At 40.3% G+C, this 22,258-nt stretch overlaps 1 protein-coding gene across 5 annotated transcripts in view; it reads right to left on the reverse strand.

Annotated features, from left to right (window-relative positions):
- Positions 1 to 22,258, reverse strand: part of rerea (arginine-glutamic acid dipeptide (RE) repeats a) — a 659,533-nt gene that overhangs the window by 169,822 nt on the left and 467,453 nt on the right. For all 5 annotated transcript variants that reach the window (XM_063033173.1, XM_063033174.1, XM_063033176.1 and 2 more), the window contains one exon: positions 16,492 to 16,590. In XM_063033173.1, the coding sequence (XP_062889243.1) occupies positions 16,492 to 16,590 (99 nt within the window). The remainder of the gene's footprint in view (positions 1 to 16,491; positions 16,591 to 22,258) is intronic.

A 22,258-nucleotide genomic window follows, 5' to 3' on the forward strand; every position in this document is an offset into this window, starting at 1 on the left:
ATCTGAAATTCTAAAAGACACAGTCTGGGATTGGACTCAGGAATGTCAGCTAATGGTAAGTCTAGCAGTTACCAGTATGCTGCCATCAAGATACAAGTATTAAAAATAACCAAATGAAAGGACGGTGTCCTCTCAATCAAATGGCAGTTGGTCAGCTAATTCTGCTTTCCTTTTGAAAGGGATTTTATCCAAAGGCTAAAATTTGTTTGCATTGGTAATCTTAAACAAATCAGAAATTACTGTGAATATCCACCGGGTCAAACAGCATCTTCAGGGAATTGGGTCAGTTAATGTTTCAGCTTGCTGACTGTTGCTCACAAAAAGAACTGAATGAATGGTAATTGAATTTCACACACAGGGTAGTGGGTATGTGGAATAACCTGCAAGAGTAGGTGATAGAGGTAGATTACAATGTTTAAAAGATATTTGGACAGGTTCATGGACTGGAATGATTAACAGAGATATGGGCCAAATGCAGGCGAATGGGAATAGCTCATTAAAACATCTTGGTTGGCATGGATCTGTTGAGCCAGAATAGACTGGTTCTGTACTGTATAACGGAGGAGGAATCCTAACTTCGAATGGCTGTAAAAGTGAAAGCAAATTTTGTTTGGCTTATGCTTAAGGAGATAGACTTGAACAAAATAAGATCCTCACTTTTTTTTACACAGTTGACTCATCAAAAGAGTTCTCATAAAGGGAAACTACATTTTGGTTGTAATTTTCCCTTTCTGTCATTTCTCTTAATTGAGCTGGATACCTGCCAAAATATGGCATATTATGGATGAAAGTGCACCTGTAGACACACAGAAAGGAAGGCATAGGCTCATGCAGACAAATACTGACAGCAACATGGGCTCATGCACAAGCAGGAATACACAAGCGCAAACACAGAGAAAAACAAAGGTATTAACAGAAATGTACACCAGTCCAATATTGAGATGGCAGCTAAATATTCAGGACTGGAATTCCAACATCTGAATATCTGACAGTCAATTTAATCCACAGATTCTGTCCTAGAGGCAGTCAATTGGACAGGAAACCATTTAATCATATTTATCTTTAACTATCTGAATTTCATTATCTTCAAAAAGCAGTTCTAACAACATTAGCAAAGAGCTGACTCAGGACAGAAACTTTCCCATCAATAATAACATGAAGTGATTGCACAACTTACATAAGACACAGAAGCAGGAGTCGGCCATCTGGTCTGTTGAGCCTGTTTCACCATTCAATAAGATCATGACTGATCTGGCCATGGACTCAGCTCCACTTCACTGCCTTTTCCCCAGAACCCTCAATTCCTCTGCTACGCAAAAAAAAATTTCTGCGGCTCAAGTGTATTTAATGAGGCAACCTCCACTGCTTCCCTGGGCAGAGAATTCCACCGATTAACCACTCTCTGGGAAAAACAGTTTCTCCTCATGTCTCTCCTAAATCTATTTCCTCAATCTTGAGGCTATGTACCCAATGAATTAGTTTGTAACCTCATAACTTTAGCAGAATTTGTATACGCTCGGCAGAATGCAGATATTGATCAGAGTTTACAAAGAAAAAATCTGACTGCAATATATATTTAATGAATGCACCAATCAAAAGAATTGATAGACCACATAGCTTCCTCCCTGCTGCTCCTTTTCTGGGAACAAAAATACAAAATTAAACAGAGCCATCACTGGGATATACAGTATTTTAAACATGTAGAAAAAAAACACAAAGCTCTGTACCATTACCTTCAACAGAGTAGTTTAGCTTGCATTTTAAACCATTTCAATTAGCCTGTCGGCATACTGGTAATCAACCATTTGAATCCTAATTAACGGCTTTGGCAAAGTGCAGCAACATCATCCCACAGCAGTGAACAGAACTGCAGAGAATAAGCAGTGAACTATGCCCTCAGATGACACACAAAAATAAACAGAATGAATAACATATTCTTATCAAGAAACTCAAATATGTTACTGCTAACTATACCTTCACCTCAAACCCCACATTAAAGGAGGAACCTCTTAGAAGGTGGTGAGAGTGTGGAATGAGCTGCCAGTGGAAGTGGTGGCTGTGGGTTTGATTGATAAGTGGGGATGGGAGGGTTATGGAGTGCTATGGTCCAGATGCAGGTCGATGGGACTAGGCACAAAAACAGTTCTAGATGGGCATGGACTAGATGGGCCAAAGAGCCTACTTCAGTGCTGTAATGCCCTAATTAAAGATACCCACCATTCCAGAGTCACACAGCATGGAAACAGACCCTTTTGCCCAACTTGTCCATGCCAACCAACATGCTGCATAAAGCTAGTTCTATTTGCCGGGTTTGTCCCGTAACTTTCTAAACTTTTCCAATCCAAGTACCTGTCCAAGTGTTTTTAAAAGGTGTTATTGTAGCTGCCTCAATCACTTTTTTTGGCAGCTCATTCCACATACACACACCTTCCTTTTGTGTAAAAGAGTTGTACCTCTTCTCATTAATTTTCTCCCCACCATCTTAATATATGCCCTCTTGATTGCCCTACCCTGCAAAAAAAAGACTGTGTGCATTCACCCTATCTAATCCACTCATGACCTTATATACCTCTATAAATTAGCCATGATGGAATGGCAGAGACTCAATGGACTGAATGGCCTAATTCCACCCCTATGTCTGAAGGTGTTTTGGGATATGGACTTCACTGGCAAGGCTGGTCAGATCTATTGTTTTGTCTCTAGTTTACCCCCAAACAAGCCTGCTCTGAGGACAGTTAAGATTCAATCAATTGATTGGTTCAGAATCAGATGTTTTCCTGACCACTGCAGAATTCACAGAAGTGACCCAGATAGGCTCTCATAATAATCAGGCTATCTTGTGGTTACTGTTATTGATTCTAGCTTTTTATACCAGATTTATTTAGTTGGATGAGTTCAAATGACCTAACCCCTATTCTGTGATTCAAACCTACACCCCAAGATCACCAGTCAATATGTTGCTCAATACAAAGACAGTAACTTTGCCACTGTGGTTTAACCCTGAATTAAAAAGCTAATTATTCTGAGCTCCTATGCTGATTGGGTCAGGAGACACTTAACGGTGATGAAAAACAAGGACCAGAAAATTTCTCAATGCACCAAAACATAGACAAGGCAGATTAATAAGTAATTATCATTATCAGAGATCTTCTGATATTTCAATCACAGACAGGGGAATATTAGAATGAAGATTTAATAACTTGACATACAAAGTTTCATCGATTGCAACACACATAACGTGCCGGAGGAATATCAGCAGGTCAGGCAGCAGCTATGGAGGGAAATGAACAAATGACATTTAAGGCTGACACCTTGACAAAGGATCATGACCCAAAAAGTCTGTTGTTTATTTCCCTCCAGAGATGCTGCCTGAATTCCTCCAGCATTGTGTGTGTAGTGCTCAAGTTTCACCATCTGCAGAATCTCTTGAGTGCTGAGGCTTCATCCGTTACCTATCATTACACAGATTATTGCGTGGCTGTAGTGTTTTGTTGATTGGTTCACCTAAGCACGGCACTACGCACTAGAAAATTAGAGAAAATAATTCATCTTTATCTCGTACAATAGCTCCCATTCCCATTTCATTGCTGAATTTTACTCATTTTAACTGCTTTAAAATCAGGCCTGCCCTGAGGTCTCCTGGCCCATTGTCATTACAAGGTCATTTTAATATAAAACCAAAGCTCCACAGCTCTCCTAAAAGTCTCTTAGGTTTGAACATACTACCTCATTTTTCATTACCACAACAAATCCTGCAGATGCTGGAAATCCAAAGCAACCACTCTTGCATTCCACCTGGGTAGCCTCCAACCTGATGGCATGAACAACAATTTCTCCAACTTCCAGCAATTTCTCCTCCTTCCTCTTTCCTCTTCTTCCATTCCTCACTCTAGTTCCCCTCTTACCTCTTCTCTTCTCTTTACCTGCCTATCACCTCCATGTAAAAACTCAAACCTTCCCATTCTCTCATGGTCCACTCTCCTGTCAGATTCCTCCTTCTTCAGTCCTTTACATTTTCCACCTGTTACTTCACCCCACCCCCCCACCACTTCCCAACCACCTTCTAATGGGTACTCCTTCCACTCCCCCATCTTCTTATTCTGGCTTCTTCCCCAGTCCTGACGAAGGGTGTCGGCCCAAGACATCAACTGCTTATTCCTTTCTATAGATGCTGCATGACCTACTGTGCTCCTCCAGCATTCTGTGTGTGATACATGATTTTACATATACAATTCTGTCACTCACTTGGTTCAAGAGGGCCCTTGTTCCAATTCTCATTTTTAATTTCACACTTTCCTAACCAATCACTTTACTCATTCCAAATCCAAGGCCCTTTCCACTTGAATAGGAATTCTGAGTAGTGGATCCAGTTAATTACACTCAGTATTTGGTACACCTATACACCTGCTCGTTAATACAAATATCTAATCAGCCGATCATGTGGCAACAACTCAAATGCATAAAAGCATCCAGACGTGCTCTACAGGCTCAGTTGTTGTATAGACCAAATATCAAAATGGGGAATAAATGTGATCTCTGTGACTTTGACCATGGAATGATTGTTGGTGCCAGATGGGGGTATTTTGAGTATCTTGAAAGCTGCTGATCTCCTGGAATTTTCACACACAACCTGTCTCCAGAGCTTACAGAGAAAGGTGCAAAAAAAACAAGCAGAAACAATCCAGTGAGAGGCAGTTCTGTGGATGAAAATGGTTTGTTAATGAGAGAGGTCAGAGGAGAATGGCCAGACTGCTTGAAACTTACAGGAAGGTGACAGTAAGTCCAATAACCACATGCTACAAAAGTGGTGTGCAGAAGAGCATCTCCGGATGCTCAACACATCAAACCTTAAAGTGGATGGACTACAGCAGCAACAGACTGCACTGAATTCCACTCCTGTACCTAAAAAAGTGGCCACTGAGGGTGTATCAATATCGCCAGAGCCTACACATATCCTAACCGAGACACAGGTTCAGCCCTGTTTATAGTTGGTCTTTATCCTTCTCCCAACTGATGCTTTAGTCTGCTTTGGTGCAAAGGCAAAAATAATGACCCATTTTCAGAATACAGGGAGATACAGTTTATATCGAATGAGAAGAAGTACACATGCTAAAAAGATGGAAAGTGCAACAGAGAGAATGTTAAGAAGATGAACAATGCGTGATTAGACAAAAACAGATCTACAGAAATTGGATAGGGCTAGGTTAAAATAATTACAGGGAAAGGCAAGCCGAAACAATTACAAAAACAGGAACTTTTAATTTAATCCACAAGCAACATGGAATGGGAGCATTAAAAAAAAATAAAATGTCAGATTAAAGGAGAGATCTGTCTAACTGCAGATGGCTGTTTACAAAATCTAGTCCACTTCCTATCTGTGATCCAAATGTGGTTTTATGCAAAAATGGTCCCAGTAAAGTTATGGCTAGTGCAGTGAAATGTTTCAAAACTGAAGGCAATTTGCCTCTGAGAAGTAAAGAAGCTGAAAATGTTGGTGATGTATCATGAGGTAAACAATTAAAGGTTTCCCTGTAACAACGTAAGCACACAACAATAGAAAAGAATTACAGAATGAGAAAAAGCAAAATAAGTCTGATGAGTTAGTTAAAGAGACTGGGTACTTAAGTCAGGAACACGTGAGATTCTACAGATGCTGGAAATCCAGAGCAACACACACAAAATGCTGGAGGACGTCGGCAGGCTAGGCAGTTATCTTTGGAGGGGAATAAACAAATCAATGTTTCAAGTCGAGATGACAACTAAATAGTTGACTTGTTTAGATAGTGCCTGGCCTGCTGAGTTCCTCAGGGTGGAGCTACATCTCTATCAAAGGAAGTGTAAGGCACTCCTTCCCTCTGTTAGCCTGCAGGTCACCCTTGGGGCAAGTTGTTACACCTGCTTAGCGACACCCCCCTGCCCCCCGATCAGGGTCACGTGAAGCCATAGGAGAAAGTGTTGGATGGTCGAATGAGCAGCTTGTTATCACAAGTCCTGGTTATGTGGCCACTGACGCCAGGCAGACAGTCTCTGAAGAGTATTGATTTTAAAAACGCAAACACGAGGAAATCTGCAGATGCTGGAATTTCAAGCAACACACATAAAAGTTGCTGGTGAACGCAGCAGGCCAGGCAGCATCTCTAGGAAGAGGTACAGTCGACGTTTCGGGCTGAGACCCTTCATCAGGACTAACTGAAAGAAGAGATGGTAAGAGATTTGAAAGTGGGAGGGGGAGGGGGAGATCCGAAATGATAGGAGAAGACAGGAGGGGGAGGGATGGAGCCAAGAGCTGGACAGTTGATTGGCAAAAGGGATATGAGAGGAGCTGGTGGTAGACCTGAGGAGAGTTAAGGTACCGGTGACCCCTGTTTCCATCCAGGGGGTCAGTGTGGACATGGTGGAGGATTACAAATACCTGGGGATACGAATTGACAATAAACTGGACTGGTCAAAGAACACTGAGGCTGTCCACAAGAAGAGTCAGAGCTGTCTCTATTTCCTGAGGAGACTGAGGTCCTTTAACATCTGCCGGATGATGCTGAGGATGTTCTACAAGTCTGTGGTGGCCAGTGCGATCATGTTTGCTGTTGTGTGCTGGGGCAGCAGGCTGAGGGTAGCAGACACCAACAGAATCAACAAACTCATTCGTAAGGCCAATGATTTTGTAGGGATGGAACTGGACTCTCTCACGGTGGTGTCTGAAAAGCGAATGCTGTCCAAGTTGTATGCCATCTTGGACAATGTCTCCCATCTACTACATAATGTACTGGTTGGGCACAGGAGTACATTCAGCCAGAGACTCATTCCACCGAGATGCAACACAGAGCGTCACAGGAAGTCATTCCTGCCTGTGGCCATCAAACTTTACTCCTCCCTTGGAGGGTCAGACACCCTGAGCCAATAGGCTGGTCCTGGACTTATTTCATAATTTACTGGCATAATTTACATATTATGATTTAACTATTTATGGTTTTATTACTATTTATTATTTATGGTGCAACTGTAACGAAAACCAATTTCCCCCGGGATCAATAAAGTATGACTATGACTTTGAGAGGATCATGGGACAGGAGGCCTAGGGAGAAATAAAAGGGGGGGGGAAACTGAGAGGATGGGCAAGGGGTATAGTGAGAGGGACAGAGGGAGAAAAAGGAGAGAGAGAAAAATAATGTGGTGTATATCAATAAATAAATAACGGATGGGGTACGAGGGGGAGGTGGGGCATTAGCGGAAGTTTGAGCTCACACATTTTAATTCCATGTCCCATTCCCATTCTGATTCCCAGTGGCCACAGATTTTAATTCCACGTCCCATTCCCATTCTGATATGTCTATCCACGGCCTCCTCCACCGTAAAGATGAAGCCACACTCAGGTTGGAGGAACAACACCTTATATTCCATCTGGGTAGCCTCCAACCTGATGGCACGAACATTGACTTCTCAAACTTCCGCTAATGCCCCACCTCCCCCTTGTACCCCATCCGTTATTTATTTATATATATACACACACATTCTTTTTCTCTCTCTCTCCTTTTTCTCCCTCTGTCCCTCTGACTATACCCCTTGCCCATCCTCTGGGCTTCCCCCCCTCCCCCTTTTCTTTCTCCCTGGGCCTCCTGTCCCATGATCCTCTCACATCCCTTTTGCCAATCACCTGTCCAGCTCTTGGCTCCATCCCTCCCCCTCCCGTCTTCTCCTATCATTTTGGATCTCCCCCTCCCCTTCCCACTTTCAAATCTCTTACTAGCTCTTCTTTCAGTTAGTCCTGACGAAGGGTCTCGGCCTGAAACGTCGACTGTACCTCTTCCTAGAGATGCTGCTTGGCCTGCTGCGTTCACCAGCAACTTTTAAGAGTATTGATAATGGCTTGTAAAGACACTACCCAGAAGGCAATGGCAAACCACTTCTGTAGAAAAATTTGCCAAAAACAATCATGATCATGAAAAGACTATGATCACAACACGGCACATAATGAACAAACAGGATTAAGAAAAAAAGGATTAGAGAAGAAACGTAGAAGAAAAAACACAAAATCAGTTGGGGGATGGTAGGAATCTGGAAATGTTGGGCAGGCAGAATTCATTATCACATTTAAAAAGTACTTGTACAAGTTTGTGATGAGCTGTACGTGTAGGGATATAACTCACAAGCCGGAAGATAAAACTCTGCTGGTCGTTTTTTCACAACATCACATACACAGTGGGAAACATGCATCCTCTTGTGTTACATTTCCTGATTCACAGCATAAACAGAAAACATTGGAAATACCTGTCATGTCAGGTAGCGTTAATGGAGAGGGAAACAGAGTTACTGTGCCAGACCGTACACAGCTTGTCCTACTCCTTGTGCGATCCTGTGCAAACTCATCTTTCCCACTCATGTAATAATCAATGATCTTATAGCTAGTCTGCAGCATTGTTCCTCTGGCATTTTGTATGTCCTTACTGAGTCTACCTCCACCACCACCCCCTGGCAGTGTGTTCACCGCCCCATCACTCTCTGTGTTAAAAACCTATACTTTTCTCCAGTCACCATAAAATTATGCCCTTTGTTTCACTACCTCATATACCCCCAATAATCAGTGTCTTTTAAAAAACTGTAGAAATGGATGTAAATCATGAAAAAAAATAAATATCTCCATTTCAATGCATTAAATAAAGTTCAAAGTAAATTTATCATCAAAGTAGATATATGTCACCATCCGCTACCCTGATATTCATTTTCTTGCAGGCATTCACAGTGAATACAAAGAAAAACAATAGAACTAATGAAAAGCTTCACACAAAGATGGACAAACAACCAATGTGGAAAAGACAACAAATTGTGCAAATGCAAACAGAACAACAAAATAACAAGCAAACTAATTAATGAATGAGCAATAAATAATATTCAGAACATGAGTTGACAAGTTATTAAAAGCGAGTCTGTAGGTTGTGGAATCAGTTCAGTGTTGGGTGAGTGAAGTTATCCATGCTAGTTCAGGAGCCTAATGATTGAGGGGTAATAACTGTTCCTGAAACTGCTGGTGTGAGTCCTGAGGCCCCTGTACCTCCTGCCCAATAGCAACATCAAGAAGAGAGCATGGCCTGGATGGTAGGGTCTTTGATAATGGGAAGCTGCTTTTCTGCAACAGTGCTCCTTGTCAATGTCCTCAATGGGCCCAGTCCATCATAGGGCTTTACCTATGATGGACTGGGCTGCATCCATTACTTTTTGTAGGTTAAGTTATAAACTATTGCTAAATGGTTAAAACAGAGAGAGAAATTTAAAAAAAGAACTGTAAGCTCGGTCAAACCTACCTTTAGAACTAAGGTCAAGAATCCCATGTAAATAACTAGGACAGAGCTACATAATGCCAGCCACAATGTTGAAAGGCCACATTTCAGAAGTGTTCAGTCTAGCAATTTAGTAGGTAATGGAATGCTCCTGGATTCAATGGAGATATTGGACTCCAAGCATGTTCTATACCTCTGTGCTGCCATTACCACTGCAGGGGCCAGCAGCTTTCCAGGATCTGCCAATCACCCTTCAGTCCCAAGCTTCATGCTCACTGCTTTTCTCTGTTACTTTAGCAGCATTTTCCTTGGATTTAACACTGTAATCTCTCCCATAATCTTGGTTGGGACATCTTTCCTGTCATGCCTTTAGGTTGAAGGCGATATATGTTCCTCATATATTTCTTTAAATGCTCACCGAAGTCTTTTCACTACCATGCCCTTTAAAACAGCTTTCCTATTTACCACACCCTACCTGTACCTCATACCTTCTGTCTTTGAGACAAAATTTTTTTCAGATTGAACAAGATCACGTTTGAATAATGTGCAATTCTATCCTGTAATGGTCATTTGTTCTTTGGGAACTATTTATATCAATGTGGGATAGCCACAATGGACAAATGTGCTCCATCTTTATCAGAAGTTCAGAGAATCAAAGAAAAACTTTTTGTACATTGCAAATGTGTACAAGGTGATAAGAGGTGCTGATCGAGTGGACAGCCAGTGACCTTTTCCTCAGGGCAGAAATAGCTAATACAAGGGATCTTAACTTTAAGGTGATTGGAGAAAAGTATAGGGGAGATGAGGAGAAGTTGGAGATATGTGTTTTTTTTTTAAACACAGGTCTATCCATGGTAATCTTTCACTCCCGTTGTTTCAAGAATCTATTTACCAGTGTTTTAAAAATATTCAAAGACTTTGCTTCCAGCACCCTTACTAAATAACCTTCCTGCATTGCTCAGGACCAAATGTAAAAGTGGGTAGTTCCCCCAGTTAGTTCCTCAAAGTATTTATCCATGTGGGAAAGCCTGGGGTATAAAGCTGATCTGTTTAGTGTTAAGGATATGCAACTGCAAGATGCCTTTCACAACCTCAGTGAGTTCTAAAGCACTTTCGAGGTAGTCAAATAGCTGGTGTGGAGATGCAGCCATTGCTCACATTATGCCAACTAACCCCATGCGTGTTGATAAGTTTTCTAAATATCCACTTCTTGGTTGCTTTGCTGTCTGTGGTATGAGACACGTGGTAGCTGTTAGTTTGATCAAATCAGTTACTAAGAAAGAAATTTCTACAGAAGCCACCAAGGCCGCCAGTAAAGTACTAAATAAGAAGTGGATATCTTCACTGGCCACCAAGACAGAGTAAGCCCTGAGACTGACACCAAGATGCTTGTGGTGGCTACAAACATTGGAGTGGGACAGTAACATAGCAGTGAGTGTGATGTTATTTCAGTTCGGGGCGTTGGGAGTTCAGACTTCAATTCTGGCATCCTTTGTAAGCAGATTTGTACATCCCTTCTTGTGTATGTGTGGGTTTCCTCCAGGTGCTCTGGTTTCCTCCCACAGTCCAAAGACATAGCAGTTAGAAGGTTAATTGGTCATCGTGATCTGTTCCATGATTATGCTCGGGTTAATCAGTGGCTTGCTTGGCAGCCTGGCTTGAAGGGCCAGAAGGGCCTGTTCCACACTGCATCTCTAAATAAAAAAATAAATAATGCAAGGAAGCTGCTCCCAAAGGAACAATATACGCACTGGAGAGCCCTTTTGTTTAACACAGCAACTACCCCATCATTGTGACAATTATCTAATCTAGACCTACCCCTGATAAGCACAGAACACATGCCTTTGAAATATTTTAATTACTGATATCATTATCCTTATACAAAATTAATTCAATTTCAATTAGGTCCCAGCTGAGCATCTAACTGAGTAGCTTCGAGGTATCTTCACTGATGGACATTTCTGTCTGACAAAGTACAACTTGTGAGTCTACTGGTGGTATGAATGTCATGCCCGATTACACACGGAGCTATTATGTGAACAATTAGCTTGATAAAAATTTATAAGTGCTAAAAGGTATGCTGATTGAAATGTTTAAGTTTGTATGAAAGGTTTAGAATTATCAGCTCAAACCAATGAGTAGAACAGCATCTAAAGGGTTGACATATGAGAAGCATTTGATGGCTTTGGGCCTGTGCTTGCTGGAATTTAGAAGAATGAGGGGGTATGTTATTGAAACCTGATGAAGGGTCTTGGCCAAAACTTTGACTGTTTACTCTTTCCCATAGATGCTGCTCAGGAACTGGCCTGCTGAGTTCTTCCAGCATTTTGTATGTGTTGGCTTGATTTCCAGTATCTGCAGATTTTCTCATGTTTGTTATTGAAACCTATTGAATACCAAATGGTCTAGATGGAATGGATGCGGAGAGGATGTTTCCAATAGTGGGGCATCTAGGACCATAAGGCAGAGTGTCAAAATAGAAGGACATCAGTTTAGAACAGCAGGATGTGGCTGAGAGGAATAATAAGTCAGCAAAAATGGAATTGTAGAGCAGACTCAATGGGCTGAAAGGCCTTATTCTGCTCCTATGTCTTATGGTCTTACCAATTACATGAATTTCAATTATAACTTCTTGCCAATGGGAGACTGATGGATTGGTATACTCAACCATCAAGAGTATCATTCAGTTTGGCCAATAAAGTGAACAACAATGATTACAACACACTCTTCAGAAGTAAGATTTCATATTGTTACAAGTACTGTCTAAAACATGAGCGTGATAAGATTGGCAAACTGAACGGTTCGGAATCTATTCATGCCATACACCAAAAGACTTCTTTCTCTCCCCATCTCATTTGGCACCCAGTCTAGCTGAGGAAAATTTGCTTCATACCACACCATGGGAATAAATAGAACATTCACAGCTTCCAGGATGATACTTATGTGTAAAAGCAATGCATGAAATACTGACCGAGAATACTCAATTAGAATTGCTTGAAGATGTTTAATAGAAGCTGCACTGTCACTTGTTATTTAATCACACGACCATTTTGATCTCTTTTTGTCTTGATCGTCAGGAATTCATTCCATAAGGTGCAAATAAGTATTACAGGTTCTCAAACTGGTTACCGTGGTGATGAGTATGTAACTGATGTGGATGGCTTTGCATGGAGAGGGGAAGACAAATTATCAAAGCTTCTCTGTCTGATCACAATATAATACTAATAACTCACTTAAGCTTGCAGTGCTCATGAATGTATAGTTCTTTATACACTAAATAACTGTTTCAGCTTACCATTGCTAAAAAGATAGCATATCTCTCCTTGGTTTCAAGTTTCAAAGGAAGTATATTGTTAGAAAGGCACAGAGTATGAAGGCATCATAAATAGATTTTCAAATTGAGTTATGTGAGCTTTCATCAATAAATAATCTCCTTTTATGCGGGGAAAAAGATTATTCTTTTGCAGTTGAGAGCCTCATTTATTAAAAGTAAAATGAAATTACTCCACAGATGTCTATTTTACTGTGGGTTCAAGGTCTCATCATTTATAGCTAAGTAAAGGGGAAGATTTTTTTTTAAACTTCCTTTATCTACGTGAAACATCAACGTCAATGTACTGATGACATATCAATATAGCTATTGCCACCCATCAAAATGGTGGAAGCATTTCCATTGTAACTATAGAAACAATGACATTTACCTGATGTTTTCTATTCTGTTCTTGAGACTTTTCAAGAGCTACTCAAGGACAATTGGACAATTGAAAACTGAATTTTGCAACAAAGATTTAAAAAATGAAATGGAAATCTCTAAAGAGTATTTAGATTACAATTTCAACTTAGAAATTGCATATAAAAATGTTGTGGTACATGGCTTACTAAACAGTCATAGACTGCCTTAATCTTAAGTCAAATTTTAGGGTGGATATTGACAAACTTAGACATGATGCTTTCCACTTTGATACTTCTGAATGACTGCTAATTTACAACAGTGACCATACCTCACTTCACTGGCATGGCCTGTGTCTAAAAAAGCGATATACAGTATACTGTAAAAGCTCTGTTATCCATCATCTGTTGGAGTTGACATGTGCCAGTTAATTAAATACATTAATCAAGCAAAAATTATGTTACCCATTAATTGCATTACATTGACAAACTATACGGATCAACTAACAGTAACAATGGAGCATTTTGGTTTATGGGAACAAAGGAGCACTTAGCACAAATGTGTACATCTATCAGCAACATCTGAAACTGCACTAGAAAACTTGTCATAAGAAGGTGTTGTCGCATGACAGGTTGACTTTACAGACAACCCAGTTAATGGATAGAGAACTATTGAGAAAGTTCTGAAACGATGTCTATTAGAGCGAGCTGGATTTCAGAACAGTAGACTACCAAGTTTTTACTGTACATCCAGTTCCTCCCTTTCTCTTTGTGGGGTAAGTACAGATGGCCTAGTTGATCAGCTATACAATCGGGGTTCAATTCCCGCTGCGCTCTGTAAGGACTGTGTATGTTCGTCCATGACAGTGTGGGTTTCCTTGAGGTGCTCCAGTTTCCACTCACATTCCAAAGACATATCAGTTAGGGTAAGCAAATTGTGGATAGACTACATGACGCCAGAAGCATGATGACACCAGTGGACTTCCCCCAGTACAATCCTCAGACTGTGTGACAAATGAAGCTAATCTTATTTTTAAATCTTAGCATGGTGTATTTTCAGTCTTCTTCACTAAAAAGATATACTTTCTAAATAGGATGACCAGTGACAATTCACCAGAGTGGTTTCTGGGAAGGTGAGTTTCTCATATGAGGTATCTTTTTCTTTATCCTTACAATTCAAGACCTCAGCAAAGAGAGAAGGAGCAAGAGAAAGTGTGTGAGGGAATATTTAACAGAAATATAATTCTAAAAACATCAAAGTTGCTGGTGAACGCAGCAGGCCAAGCAGCATCTATAGGAAGAGGCGCAGTCGACGTTTCAGGCCGAGACCCTTCGTCAGGACTAGTCCTGACGAAGGGTCTCGGCCTGAAACGTCGACTGCGCCTCTTCCTATAGATGCTGCTTGGCCTGCTGCGTTCACCAGCAACTTTGATGTATGTTGCTTGAATTTCCAGCATCTGCAGAATTCCTGTTGTTTATAATTCTAAAAAGAATTTTTTAAAGTTTTAAAATAATTTTTAAAATTTCTAGTCCTGCAAAGGGGGTGGGTGGGTGTGTGCGCGCGCGCGTGTGCATGTATAGGTCCACGTGCAGGTGAAATATGAGTAAGTTCCTGAGAATGCAGCAAAATGTTTTGTGTTGACCAGACCAACTGAAAATGTGAAGCATCCATTCAGGAGTTGGGCAAAATCATCATTCAGGGCAATTTGTCCTGTGGCCGCTCAGGAAAATTGCACGAACAGTGTTTATTTATTAAAATAGCTCTCAGCTGTGAGAAATTCTGACCTCTGGTAATTCCATCTTAAAATTTAAAATGTATTGCAGCAGAAATTGCAATACTTTCAGGATAAATTCAAGTGCTAAATATGGAATAATTCCAAACAATATTTAACAGTGACATTGCATGTTACAAAGTCTTCCTTTGAGTTAAGAAAAGCAGATTTTATACCATCTCTGGCAAGACTAGGAACAGCAGGTGTAGATCTGCCTTGTAAACAGGATGCAGCTGTCCAGAACACTTCAAGAAGCTACAATATAATAAGACCAGAGACACTTGCATCGACAAAACGTTGCTGGTATTGTCATTCAATGGGGATAGAATCACCAATATCTTTTAGTGTATTGAAACTATGCTCTGATCATCAGCAAGGTTGAGAATCAACAGAAATTAATTAATGAAATCAGAAGGTTCAGTACAGCTAAATCTGCCAGAAACGCTTCATCAGAATTGTGACAGCAGGACAAAGAAATGCACAGACACAAACTAACAAAAGGAAATTTATCACTGGTAATTAAAACTGGACCTTCCTGGATAGACCAGTTGTCAAGGGACGAGATTGTAAAAATGAATTTAGTGCTTTTATAAATAACAGGATCTTTCTTGTATTACCTACTTTAAAAGATAATATATGTAATATTTATTAAATACAGATAATTATCTCTATATTTGACCTGCATATCAACAACTACAGTGGCAACAGCCAGTACCTAGCTTCATTTTCGTCATAAGATGAGTGGATCAGTAAAGCGATGTGCATCACCAGACTGAACGGCTGTCCACTTGCTAGCCATCCTGCTGTTCCCTCTCCCCACTGCAGGAGAGGGAACTGAATGAAGCTGGAAGCTTCTCCCATATTTTGTTTCCAAACAGTTTTAAAGTGTTCTTAGTTCCTGCTTCCTTCCAGATGAGTAACATAGGTGATGATTCTCAGCTGTGAACTTTCTTAAGAGTGCGGGGGGGGGGGGTCATAGAATATTGCCCACCCCAAGAAAGTGGACGGCCAAGAAACATCATCGAGCATTCCCAAGCCACTTACCCATGGAACAAACCAGGTGTAACTGAAGGCTGGTCACTTTAGATCACCCTTCACTCCCTCCTAAGACACTGATGATACAGGGTTTGGCTGCAAAGCTCAATCAGGTGCTCAGCATCACATCCAATGTTGCTTAACAAGCATAAACACAAGAGGATTCTGCAGATGCTAGAAATCCAGAGAAACATGCACAGACCGCTGGAGGAACTCAGTAGGTCAGGCAGCATCAATGGAGAGGAATAAAGACCTGACGATTTGGGACAGAGTCACTTCTTGGCCTGAATTGTTGGCTGTTTAATCACCTTCATAGATGTGGCATGACCTATTGAGTTCCTCCAACACTTTGTGTGTATTTCTCAACAAGCAGCAGCTTCCATGTGAGTGGCAGGTCAATGCTGGGTCAAATGAACCAACTCATTCTGAGCAGAGCAATAAGAAGCATTATCATTAAATCTAAATGCTAAACTACTGAAAAGCATTATACCAGTATATAAATGTAAAAAAAATCCTAAAACCACATACCAGCCTGAATGTTTCAGTATTTAGTTTTACCATCAGTGAATGGGAGAATGAAGATCTCAAGTATTTATTTGCATTTTGTGGTTGTAATTTCTGCTGCACATGGGAAAGGATCCCATCTCCGTAGCCTTAAAGCAATTAAAGTAACTCAAATCATATTCAGAAATACCGAAGCTTTCCTAGCTTATTTACAAATTTGAAAAAAACAACTTCCTTACCATTTCATCTTCAGACCAACATTTTTCAATCAGTTTGGGGACGGGCTTCTTAACCAGTCTCTGCAAGGCCTTCCCTGCATCGTAACTGCTCTCATGTAACTAAAAGGGATGGCGGGGGGCGGGGGGGGGGAGGAATGAGAAGAAGGAAGAGTGTTATCAGAAGCAAGTGAAGTAGTTGCCATCTCTACTTTTTATGCAAATAGGCTTCAATCAGTTACCATAGACATAGGAATTATGCAAAATATAATCAAGATTGATTTGTTTTGTGCCAATGCACAAAATTTAAAATATACATGCAAATCCATAATGATATAACGTCATACATTTGCTTTATTAGTACCACAAATAAGTTAATAAAATACAAAATTATATTTTATTAACTTATTTGTAGTAATATTTTATTTCACGTGCTTTGTGTGATATGCATTTTGTGGGAGCATCATGGTCAGGAAAAACAATGCTGTCCTTGGTTGCATATGTGTACAGTCAGATGACAATAAACTTGAACTTATTAAAAAGGCAGAAAAGACAAAATATACCGTTTAACTGAGCAACAAATTATGCATCAAAATGAAATACAGAATAAATTAGAACATATCAATACAAAGACAGTACCATAAAAATGTGTACTTGATCAACAGAGGAATTCATTCAATGTAAAAACTAATGGGAGAGGACAGAAGGCCATGGAAGAAAAAGAAGGTGGAAGAGCACTTGAGGGAAGCAATGGGCAGGCAAGGAGATAACGTAAGAGAGGGAAAAGGGGAAAAAGGTGATGGGAATAGTGAAGTTGAGGGGGAGGGGCAATTACTGGAAGTTCGACAAATCAATGTTCAGGTTGGAGGCTACCCAGACGAAGCCAGAAGAAGCAGGATCGCCCGGTGGCCACCAATTTTAATTAAGCAGCATAGTGTCCCAAGTAAATGAAGGGAATTCTGGCTATTTTCTTGATTAGTTTTTGTTCTTGATTAGAGTTGTCCCAAATAAGCAGCTGGCCCGATTAACCAATGGACCAGTTCATCAGAATCCACTGTATTCTGTATTACAAAGTCCCTTGCCCGCAAAAAAACAAATCTCAGGTTTGCATGTGATTATATGTAAATGTACTTTGATAATAAATTTACTTTGAACTTAGTTTCCTTCTCTCATATCTTACAAACAAGGATTTTAGTTTGTGTACCCGAGTAGATAATAAGAACATAAAAAACTACAAATGGATAAGATTAAAGATTAGTTTCATTTGTCGTATGTACCTCAAAAAATACAGTGCAATGTATTGTTTTGCATCAATGACCATCATAGTCTGAGGATGTGCTGGAGCAGCCTGCTAGTGTTGCTACACATTCTGGCACCAAGACAGCATGATCACAACTTACTAACTAACTCGTATACCTTTGGAATGTTGTAGGAAACCCACACGGGGAGAACAAACTAACTCCTTACAGACAATGGCGGGAATTGAACCTGAGTCACTGGTGCTGCACATGGAGGTAGCCAATAGTACTAAAAATATCACTATTTCTGTAATTCATTTTTATATCCTATTAGAAAATGATTATCAAAAACTTGAGTGGACCAAATTTAATCCAGGTTTGATTTTTTGCCTGTGCTATTTCAGTCCCATTAGACTAAATAAAGGGGATGCGAACTTGAACTCAAAGTTACTGCATTAGTACAAATAAATAAATCAGGTCTCTTGATATACGTTTGGACTTTTGAACCTTGACTTTAAATCTTTATATATGTAACTTTCCGGTACCATTCATACCTGCAAAATGCAAAGTCAGCAATTGCTCTTTATGGACCTTCAACTGCACCAGAAACCTTATGGGACCTATGCAAAAGTCAGCAGCCTCTCATGAGAAACAAAAATCTTTTTCCACATAGCACCTTTAGGTCTCAAGAACACAGGAGCCTTATTAAACAAAACCTAGGCCAGCTGTTAGGGAAAAAGGCAAAAAGGTGATCACAGCGGAAAACAAAATACTCTGCAGATACTGGAAACCCAGAGCAACACACTCAAAATGCTGGAGGAACTCAGCAGGTCAGGCACCATCAATGGAGGCCCAAAATGTCGACTCTTTATTTCTCTCAATAGATTCCTCCAGAATTTTGCTAAGGTTTGTTAGGAAGATATATAGTGTGTTGGCCTTCATTAGTTGGAGTATGAGTTCAAGAGATGTGACGTAATGTTGTAGCTCTATAAAACCCTGCTTAGACCACACTTGGAATATAGTTACCTCATTATAGAAAGGGTCTGCAAGTTCTAGAGAGGATGCTGCCTGGATTAGAGAGAATGTCTTTTGATAGGTTGCGCGAGCTAAAGCTTTTGTCTTTGGAGCAAAGGATGAGAGGTGACTTGATAGAGGGGTACAAGATAATAAGAGGCATAGATCGGGTGGATAGCCAGAGACATTTTCCCAGTGCGGAAATGGTTAAGATGAGGGGGCTTAATTTTTAGGTGTTTGGAGAAATGTACAAGAGGGATGTCACAAGTAAGTTTCTTTGTTTTCCCCAAACAAAATGAGGTGAGTTTGTGGAATGCCCTGCCAGGAATGGTGGTGAAGTCAGATATATTAGGAGCATTGAAGAAATTCTTAGATACGCACACAGATGATAGAAAATGGAAGGCTATTTAGGAGAGAAGGGCCAGACTAATTTTAGAGGAGGTTAAAAGTCAGCACAATATTGAGGATAGAAGGGCCTGTACTGGAAACGTAGAAAATCTACAGCTCAATACAGGCCCTTCGGCCCATAAAGTTGTGCTGAACATGTCCCTACCTTAGAAATTACTAGGCTTACCTATAGCCCTCTGTTTTTCTAAGCTCCATATACCTATCCAAAAGTCTCTTAAAAGACCCTATCGTATCTGCCTCCACCACCGTTGCTGGCAGCCCATTCCACGCACTCACCACTCTCTGAGTAAAAAAAACTTACCCCTGACATCTCCTCTGTACCTACTCCCCAGCACCTTAAACCTGTGTTCTCTTGTGGCAACCATTTCAGCCCTGGGAAAAAGCCTCTTGACTATCCACACGATCAATGCCTCTCATCATCTTATACACCTCTATCAGGTCACCTCTCATCCTCCGTCGCTCCAAGGAGAAAAGGCCAAGTTCACTCAACCTATTCTCATAAGGCATGCTCCCCAATACTGCACTAGGCTTGTTTGTTCTATGTTCTATTTTAAAGGGAAAGGTGGAAATCCTCAGAGAGATAATTCCTGATGTGTGGTCTCTGATAATCAGTCACCAAAGTACTAAAGCTGGAGTAGTTCAAATCAATCTTCATCATATGGCCAGAACTGGAATAACAGATGGATTATGGGGTTCTGGGAGTTTACAGAGATGGGGAGGAATAAGTTCATGAGGAATTTGAAAACAAGATATTGCTTAATTCAACGTGATACAGGATGGCAAACAGGGGGATTGGCAGCTGATCTGGAGAGCTTGGAGAAGGAAGATTTTTGGGTAACTTCATCAATGGAAGAATGATTCAAGGTTAACTAGCAGAATAATTTTGAATAGTCAAATCTAGAGGGAACAAATTTATGGATGAGGAATTCTGGAAGAGTTCAGACTGAGGCAAGCATGAAACTGGGCAATGCTAAGGGAATATAAATAGTTGGCTTTTAGTTATAGTTTGGCTCTGCAAATCAAACCTCATCTCACGAATGAGTAGACACCAAAACAGTGAACTACAGCTCTCGACATAATGCATGTGACACTGGATGACAGTCAATCTATAAAGATTAGAATTCAACATGAAGTTCACTAATGAACTTCAAGCATGAAAGGAATGCAAACACTCAATGAGTATAGGTCACTTAGTCTTGCTGATTGGAATGTTGCTGGAACGGTAACAGGTCATAGAACACTCCAGCGCAGATACAGGCTGTTTGGCCCATTTAGTCTTTACAGAAATATTAATCACCCTAGTTCTATCAAGCTGCAACTGTATCCCTCCCATCTATGTAACTATACAAATTTCTCTTAAATGTTGAAATCAGACATGAATCCATCACTTCTGTTCGCACAAATACCAGAAAATCTGCGGATGTTGGAAATCCAAAGCAACACACACAGAATGCTAGAGGAACTCAGTAGGCCAGGCAAATCCTGATAAAGGTCTCCATCTAAAAAGTCAATAGTTTACTCTTTTCCACAGATGCTGCCTGGCCTGCATAGGCTTTCCAGCACTCTTAGTATGTTATGTCTGCTGGCAGCTCACCACCCTGTTAGTGATGAAGTTCCTCAGGTTCCCTTTAAACAGTTTGCTTTTCATCCTTAACCCATGACCTCCAGTTCCAGTCCCATCCAACAACAGTGCAAAAAGCCTGACTTCATTTACCTTATCCATACCCCTCATAATTTTGTACACCCCTATCAAATCACCTCTCATTCTCCCACACCCTAGAGACGATATAATATGTGGACTAGTCTCTTAACATGGCAAAAATACAAAGATTTAATAGCTGATGCAAATCCTAATCAGCTATTTGGTTTAAAATGGTGAATGCAGGCATCAGGCAGAATCTCTATTGGACAGCTGCTCCTTTCTTCGCATTTCCATTCTTTTCCTTTCCTTCACAATATTTCCAAATTACAATTATAACAATATTCTTACCCCCCCCACCACCACTACATACACATCACCTAGTGTCACTTTTTGTACATACAATCAATCTATGTACAGTTATCTATACATTGTGTTTTTTTAGGATTGCTTTTATATTTATATTTATTGTGTTCTTTATGCTTTTTATGCTATATCAGATCTGGAGTAACGATCATTTCGTTCTCCTTTATATGTAATGTAGAATGACAATAAACTATTTTGAATCAGAATCAGGTTTAATATCACTGGCATATGACATGAAATTTGTTGTTTTGCAGCTGCAGTACACTGCAATACATAACAATAAAAAAACTATACATTACAATAAAAATATATTCAAATTTAAATTAAATAGTGCAAAAAGAGAGCAAAGAAAAAAAATTGAAATGCAGTCTGCAGAATTATGTAGTGAGATCTCACATATATTCAGAAATTCAAACTGTATATTAGCCTAATTAAACACATTTAGGACAATATTGTGGGACACACACAGACCCACACACAAAGTACAAATTACTCCTTTTGTCATTAAATAAAATATCTGTGGTTGAAAGCATAAATAACAAGGGTTGGCAGAGTTGTCAGAGTGACACAATTTCACTGCAAGGTCTCATTGCATTTGCACAAACTGCTCATATGATCTGCCATTTTCTGTCAGCACAAACTAAAGAATAAATTTTCCTTTCGGCATGGCTCAGCTGTCAAGTACCTTCGCGCTATAATGAACTCATGAATTACATCTCGCTGCACTGACAGTCCCCATCCAACACATCAAAATATTGTTCTTCAACTGTAATTTATAACTTCATTTGCATGCCCCCTTTTTCCACTGTGACCTTCCACAAGTGGCGCTGCATGTTGCAGTCATAACAAAGCCATCGATGCATCATCCGTGATTACAGCCATTATACTTTTAGCTCCATAGATCATTCTGTAGTTATGGTGCTCACCACCCGTGGCATGAAACTAAACCTGGGTAAGCATTTTCCTACTTCTCTTTCAAGAACTTTAAATGCGATATTTATTATTGCTGCCATCAAGGAAGAGGTACAGGAACCTGAAGACACACAATCAATGTCTTAAAAACAGCTTCTTCCCCTCTGCCATCAGATTTCTGAATGGACAATGAACCCATATACACTACCACACA

The sequence above is a fragment of the Mobula hypostoma genome, chromosome 25 (genome assembly GCF_963921235.1).
Source record: "Mobula hypostoma chromosome 25, sMobHyp1.1, whole genome shotgun sequence".
Classification (NCBI taxonomy): domain Eukaryota; kingdom Metazoa; phylum Chordata; class Chondrichthyes; order Myliobatiformes; family Myliobatidae; genus Mobula; species Mobula hypostoma.